The 8,343-nt window shown below is 31.0% G+C and overlaps 1 protein-coding gene across 1 annotated transcript in view; it reads left to right on the forward strand.

The window, feature by feature from the left end:
- Positions 1–5,835, forward strand: part of LOC118204348 (lysine-specific demethylase RAD23A-like) — a 114,655-nt gene extending 108,820 nt beyond the window's left edge. Inside the window, exon 10 of the mRNA XM_085809723.1 lies at positions 4,364–5,835. Coding sequence (XP_085665849.1) covers positions 4,364–4,474 — 111 coding nt within the window. The 3' untranslated portion in view covers positions 4,475–5,835. The remainder of the gene's footprint in view (positions 1–4,363) is intronic.
- Positions 5,836–8,343: the final 2,508 nt, after the last annotated feature.

Genomic DNA, 8,343 nt, shown 5'->3' on the forward strand with positions numbered 1-8,343 from the left:
GAACCTGTATGGAGGTATTACAACTTTATTGCATTTCAAATATAATTTTTGTCTCAGTCATTTTTGAAAAGATGTGCATTGTAATTTAAAGTACTCACGTAAATTGCAAGTTGTATCTTCTGAGTACATTCTCTAGTTATAGCTGGCCATATTCAGCAATCCTTTTATTATAGGAGGAAATGTGTTGTATCATATTTTGATTGCAGAGTGTTACCATATTAATTTTGATGTTAATTATGAAATCTTCTCTTATGTCTTCTACATTTTCATAACATCAGATGAACATATAAAATGACAAAATATGGTCTTTTCAAAATCACAATATTAGAGAAGCATTAAGAAATTAAGATGTTAAAAGCTATGTTTTAGGAATGAATGATTCAAAAATTCAGACTCTCAGTAAATGTTAAAATATGACTCTAGGCTGTTTGTGGAAGTGTGCTGAAACAACACGACTGCAATCTCTGCTGCTTATTAAGCTTACTGGTTAATAAAATCAGTCACTTACCATATTCAAATTTCTAGAAACCAAATTAAAATGCATATTAATTAATAGAAAAACATCGTCCCTGCTGCTAATAAGCTCGTGCCTGCTGTTTACGTCTTAGATTAGCAAAAGACTAATTTATCAGTGCCAGAATATCCTACTTTTACCTATCAAAGATCTTGCACGTCATCTATTTCACTTATTGTCAACAATGGTGTATTTATTTTTTATGTATGCGGTAATTCAATAAAATCGGATTGACCGAAATTTTTCTACACACCATCACTAACTGTGATGCACTATTTTCTGTTAGCACTGGAACTTAGAGTGGCAGAATTTCCTTATGTCAAAGTTTAAAAATAAAACAAGGACATTATAAATGAGCGAGTTTCTTTATGGAATACCTAATGATAACAAATGCAATTTCTGCATCCCATCTTTTATGTTTTATGTATTTAAAATCTCTTCTTAGGGATGCACACATTATGTTCACGGAAAGTTCTAAAAACATTCATGAAATACTTCCTTGCGTTATTGTACATTCATAGTCTTTGAATGGAAAGGCATTGGTAACAGTAGGTTGAAGAAAAAGCTGAAAAGCATTGGTCGTGTTAGTAATAATGAAATGATATATCAAATTAACCCCTTTGCGCTGACTGTCATGTCTACGTGCCAGCAACGAACACACTCACTTCCCGGCCGACACGCAGGCGTGTCAGAGCGTTTTCCCGTTCAGCCCTGACTGTCACGTATTTTTGCCAGTGTCCTGGAACGTTTTAAAAACTATTAATTTCTGCCACAAGATGGCACTGTATGTCCATATGGTTTCAGATACATATACATTAGACCATCTACTTGAAATGAGAGAAGCATGACTCACATACACGTGTATTTGATTATATAAACAAAAGGGAAATAAATGTTTCCGAATGGCGTGATTTATTACGTCTCTTTAAATTCGCACGTGGTAGTTGTTTATTGTAAGTAGAGAAGTTTTTGCTAAAGCGTTGGGTATTTCGGTTTACAGTTCAGTTTTTAGAAAATAATTAGATCTTGTTAGACGTGAATTCTTTCTGTTCTTACCGTTGCATTGTCAAAGCGTCGAAAATGTTTAACAGAGCATGTAATACCAGAAATGACGCAAAATATTTCAGATATTGATTCTGAAACAGATTCTGATAGTAGTGATAGTGATACTATGATATATTCTGATCCATTATATATTGAAGACATTTTCCAAAACTTTGTTCAGAAGAGACTGATAAGAAAATGAGACGACGGTGCTTCGTTTGTTCACATTCCCAGAAAAATCCTCCAAAACGGCAAATGAGTTATTACGTGTGCAAGAAATGTAATGTAGGACTGTGTGTAGATCCCTGTTTTCAAATTTTTCATACAAAAAGAGAATTTTAAGTAATATATTTAGTTTTCAGATGTATAATGTTAAAAGTCATAAAATGGTGAGTAATGAAAATAAAATGTGTAAAATATGCATTTAAACAAGAAATAAGGTAATTAAAGTATATATAAAAATATCTATAAAGCATAAGCCGTTTAAATATTCTATAGAGCATTATTAAACAATGCGTTGATACTTCCGAAATTTCCTGGATTTAGGCTTAATAGCAAAAAAGCCCCCGGGCCCTGGACAGACGCTTGCGTAAGACACTGCCGACCTCCGCGAAAAGCGCGCGTTTGCGCTACCGGCGCGAAGAGGTTAACAAAGTACAGTCTTTTTTCTGGCTAGAAACATGATTTCTGAAATTCAATAAATCACTAGAAGAAGCATTCTTTGTATTTGTTGTGTGCTTGACATGTAACATGTCAGAAATGTCCCAGTGAGAAGACTTCAGCCTGAAAGAAGGAAAATTACTAAAAGATCTTGATACCAAGAACATCAATATCTTCCAAGAGAATGATTGCATTTAAATAAGAATAATTTATGATTAAGATTACTTGAGAAAATAAGTTAAGAAATAATTTAATTTGCAAATTTTAAGAGGAATATTTTTTTTCATTTAAATTGAAAATTTCCCATTGTGCAATTTTACTTGAACAAAGAATTATAATTGATGAACTAATACAAATGCTTCAAGAAATCGAGGGAGGGAGGAAAATCAAAACACTAAAAATAGTCTCCTGGAATGGTTTCAAGCTATGAAACAAAATATTTTCTTATTTCTTGAGTTCCTTTCATTATAAAAGGTATGAAATGCTCTAAAATACTACTAGGACAAACTTTTGCATCAACTGACAGATGGCTCAGAGGTTTGAAAGAAATCTTAGCAGTGTTCATGGAAAACTACATGTTGAGAAGAAAGGCAGATCAACATGGTGAGAACTAGATAAAAAGGTGTTTTATGAGCTGCTAAATTAATACAAACCACAGAAAATTTATAATACATGCAAAACGACTGTTCTACAGAACATTACCAGAACACACATTAATATTTAAAACTAAAACAGCAGTTGGTTTAAGAAACTGAAAGAATGAGTTACTGTGTTATGTATGTGTAGTATGGACTTAACAACTACAAGGACAGCAGTGGTTATTAAACAAGTAAACTGATTAAACTGAAACACACTGGTGTTTGAAAGGAGTAAAAAATTTAAGATAGCAACAAGAACTTGTGGATGGCAAGTTTTCTTTGGGGGGGAGGGGGCTGAATTTCTTTTGAAATGGATCTAAAAAGGGAAAAAATAGCTTTGCTAACTAAACTACAGCCCACAAACCTCTGTTTTTTTTTTTTTTTTTTCCTCTGAAAACATTAGTTAAAACTTTTCTCTTTCTGTAAATGCAATTTCTGACATTCGTTATTTAGATTAAGATATTATAAAACCTTGCAATTGTCATTACATAAAACATGCTCAGAAAATGCTAGACAGAAATTTTTGGAATTGAATTCGAAGGAGATAATTCAGTGTATGTGCTAAAGGGATGAATATTATAGTCATTGCTGGGGGGATCAGTCTCCTAAAATGCAGATAAAAATGTTTTTGAAATGTGAATTTTATGTAAAAAGGCAGCAGAGGGACTGCAAGGTATACCTAATATTTCAGACATAAGTGAAGAAAATTATGAAGATTCATTTTTAGAATATGTGTTTGTCGATGTTAATATTGAGAAAATGTGTGTAAGAACTGCAGAAACTGAAAGTAGTGTAGATGACATGCCATCATTAATCAAATCTACGAAAACTGCAAATTCTAAGAAAAACTAGACCTGAGAGGTGTTGATTTTTGAGCTACCAGCAGTTTTACAAAATTGAGAAAACAATTGAAGAACTATTGATGAGCCAATATGAAATGAACATTGATAGAACAACTCTTTCTAAAAGTTAAAAATTTCCTAGAGTATGTGATAATAAAAATTAAAAAATAATTAAAAAGAAAATTTCACAACTGTTAATTTAATTTTAGCATTAATTTTGAATTAGTATTTTAGAATTAATTATTGGAATATGTTGTTAGCTAATATTTTACTAGAGAAGTTTAAAACTGATTTTGCAATTTGCAATACTCAAATTGTTGTACGTTAAACTCAACCACTTGTATAAACTGAAATATGTTTGAAACGGAAGTGATTTTAATAAGTGACAAGTATTGTATTTGTAAATATTTTATTTTAATTGAAGAATTGGTCATTAAATTTTAAAGAATTTAATGTTTGCAATTGGGTGAATAACTATTTCTAAATTTCTTCAATATTTTATTTTATAGTGTATTAGAACTTGTATATTAATTTTTTACAGTCAAATAGTATTGTATATTTTTAGTAATCTTTTTATTTTTTAAGGTGCATTTCATCTTCGAATTAATAATTGTTTTGTTGTTTAAAAAATATTTGTAAAATGTAGTTTTTTTTCCCTTTTCCAGTTAAAACAGCTTGGATTTTCTGATCATAAAGCTATTGAAGCTTATTTTGTTTGTGAAAGGAATGAAAACGCTGCTGCTGATTATCTCTTCTCATCACAAAATTTTGAGTAGATGTTTGTTATTGTGCTCCATTGTTTTCTTTTCAACTCTCATTACTGCATGTTGTTGTTGTTGAAAGTGTTGGTAAAGCAATTTGGAAACCATTTGTTTACTATGCTTATGTACTTATATTTTATGTTGGACATTTTAAAATATTCTATTTTATTTTGTAATAGTGTCTTAATTTCTGAAAATGTGTGTTCTGGGTATTTTTTTTTCAGAATAAATGTGTTCCCGTGTATACGTACCAACTAAGAAGTTTTTCGCTTAAATGGCATTCTGGACTGAAGCTGATGTAAAATTTAATGGTTAGAAACAGTATAGTACGCTTACACATTTGTGTAAAAGAATTGTCTGGTTGATACAAAAGTCGCACTCATGTTTTGTGTAGCTTCTCCTGATATAGCTGGCCATATTCAGTGATGTTTTGTGTTTCATATATTTTGATTGCATATTTGTTACCATATTAATTTTCTTATTACTTATGAAATCTGCTATTATGTGTCCTACATTTTCGTAACATCGGATGAATATATAAAATTAGAAAATATGGTCTTTTCAAAATCACATTATTGAAGAGACATTGAGTAAACTAGGTATTAAAAAGGAGGTTGTAGGAATGAATGCTTTGAAAATAAGACTCAGACTAAATGTTAAAGTAGGACTGTCTGTGCAGATGTAACAGGATTATCTGAATTTTTAACAGGATTATAGTAAAGTAACAGGATTATCTGAATTTTTTAATTTTAACTGGAGAATTGGTCAGTAACTTTTTTTAAGAATTTGATGTTTGCAATTGGGTGAATAACTATTTTTGAATTTGTTCAGTAGCTTAGACTGTATTAGAATCTGTATACTAACACTTTTTACAATCAAAAATTGTGTTGTACTTTTTGTTATTTTTTTATTTTTTCAAGGTACATGATTTAACTAAAAGTTTTTCAGCTCGTAATTGATAATTGTTTTCAAAAATATTCGTAAAATGTTTTTTTTCCCCTTTTCCAGTTAAAACAGCTTTGATTTTCTGATCATAAAGCTATTGAAGCTTATTTTGTTTCTGAAAGGAATGAAAATGCTGCTGCTGATTATCTCTTTTCACAAAATGTTGAGTAGATGTTTATTACTGTGCTCCATTTTTTTTTCCTTTTCAACTCTCATTACTGTGTACTGTTATTGTTGAAAGTGTTGGTGAATCAATTTGGAAGCCATTTGTTCATTGTGCTTACTGTACTTATATTTTATGTTGGGCATTTTATATTATAATATTTAGTCATTCTGACTAGATATTGAATTTTATTTTGTAACAGTGTCTGAATTTCTGGAAATGTGTGTTGTGGATATTTTTATTGAGAATAAACGTGTTCCTGTGTAAACTTAGTGGCTGAAAGTTTTCTTACTAAATGGCACTTTAGAGTGAAACTGATACAAAGTTTATAGCTTAGAAGCAGTATAACAAGCATACACATTTGGGAAAAAGATTTATGCAATTGATTTAAAAGTGTCTGCCAATCATTATTAATTTCGTCTAAAGTTGTATGTTTCATAATTTTTGGAATAAAGGAATCAGTTCGATTATACTGCAAATTTTAACTGCTTTTGATTTTATAAATGTGCTACATTATTATTATGTTGCTGTATTTTGAAAGAAGATATAGAGAATAAGAATGCTTCAGATTTTTTTTTTCCCGCAGGAGTGGAATGCATGATTGGAAACGTACATAATGTGTTTGCTAATAATATGAAGTGTATTATCTGTTAATGAACTCTGCTTTTGGGGAGATTTCTAGTGAAAATGCTATAAATAAAAAAGTACCATATATGTCATTTACACATAAAACACCAGTAAAATAGTGTTTAGATAAGAAAGGATTCAGAATTGAATTCTCTATCAAATCTAATTGCACATGCACGTTGCTTACTTGGAATTTTATTCATATTGTATGTCCTATTCTTGAAATGTTCTGTAAGTAAAAGAAAAAAAATTAAGTTTTCCCCTGCAAAAATTTTAATTATCCTTGCATTTAATTGAGTAATTCTTTTTATGTAAGAATTGTTTTGGTATATCTTTAAGCACTTTCATAATTACATCATTTAGTAACAAAAGATGGAAATTCAGCCTAAACCTGTAGAATGCATAACATATTTATGTACTAGCATATCTTATATATAATTTAAAATAATTCCCATGCACACAGTACAGTATGAAGCACCGTTGGTCACAGTAATTATCTTGAGTCTCTAAGATATGGATCATGTATATAATCATTATTAGAAAAAGGTTCATTAATCACGCCAACAGTTTAACAAGAATCTTTGTATTCATTTAAACATTTTAAAAAAGAAAATTTATGTAGTTTTTTAGAAATTAAAAAAAAAATAGCCGGCCAGCTGGGATAGTGGTTAGTGACTCTGACTGCTGTATTGAATGGCTCAGATTGAAATCCCGGAGAAGGCATGGATATTTGTAAATGCAGAGTGTCTGTGTTGCATGGAGCCATTCTAAATATGCAGTGAGCTGGAAGTCCTCTCAAAGGTTGTTGGTAGGGGGAAAGGGGTGAGAGACCCTCAGACTCGGTCCCCCAGGCTGCTGGTTATCAAAATTGAGTGTGGAACTGAGCAAAGTCATACTTTCATCTGCATGTTGCCCAAGGCTCTCGCCAACAACAGGCATAGTCTTGCAATCCTTGCCACAATGAATCTTGTGGGATTGTTCTGATATTACTATCAGACAAGGGAGATAAGTCACAACAAAAAGAAAAAAATGTTTAACTTATTAAACCTTTTATTGCAGGAAATGAGTTTTTTTATTAATAGTGCAGTGGGATTGTATAGAAATATTTATGGTGCATATCCTAAAAGATTTCCAAGCACATGATATTATATATACACTATGGAAAAGATAAAAATTTTAATAATAAAATTTATCAATGAGACACATGAAATGAATGAAGCACAAACATTTGTAAATGAGGGAAAATCTGATGAAAGATGAATACAGTACAAAGTCCAAAATCTGAACATCGAATGTCCAGACCTTTGAACCATGAGAATTTTTCTTAAAGAATTATTTACCTTCCATAGTCTAGGATGAAAGATATAAGCAGATTGCAATAAAAAGTAATTTTTCTCTTAACTTAGATTCCTGCATATCACTTTCGAATTCCTGGCTGAAGAATTACATGGCCAAAGACAAAACATTAATTGATATTGCCTGTAACTTCAATTTTGGCCTGTGTGTGTTTGCGTGGGGTAGCATTTTTCTATTTGACCTAAATAATATGTGATGCTCTAAGAAATACCATATATACTGCATATAAGTCGGCAATTTTAAGAAAAAGTCAAAGTTCGAAGCAAGGGTTCAGCTTATACACAGAACCTAAAAAGCAGATCAATCACTGCCGATGAACTTGCTTACTAAATGTATCATCGTTCATACAGAAAAATCACAAAATTTTTATTTATTTAGCTTTTTATTATTAAATTTGTTTCAATTTTATTTGATTTTCATAATGTCTGATTTAGCGGAATCTACTAAAAACCGTTCCTTTCAGAAAATGGCTCTCTGCATTTCCTGCAGTGAGATGTGTAAAGCAAAAGAGAATGTCTTACACTGTAAAATTCAAGGTTAAAGTAGCTTCATTTGCAGAAAGTATGAACAAGTAAAGTGTAATTTTATCAAGTACATCATCGGCTTACTCTTTTATCGGCGGTGGTGGCACTGCTCATGCGACAAATTTGTTTTTCCAAAAAGGTTTCTCAAAAGTTAGGGGATCGACTTAAACATGGGTATATGCAGCACTTGTTTACATGTATTGGCATATAGGTGGGAAAGAAGAAAGAATTGGATTTCAAAGAACTTCAAGACTTTCAAGAAAGTGCAT

This window comes from Stegodyphus dumicola, chromosome X2 (genome assembly GCF_044657685.1).
Source record: "Stegodyphus dumicola isolate Sdum_Otavi_A_Nest chromosome X2, ASM4465768v1".
Lineage (NCBI taxonomy): Eukaryota > Metazoa > Arthropoda > Arachnida > Araneae > Eresidae > Stegodyphus > Stegodyphus dumicola.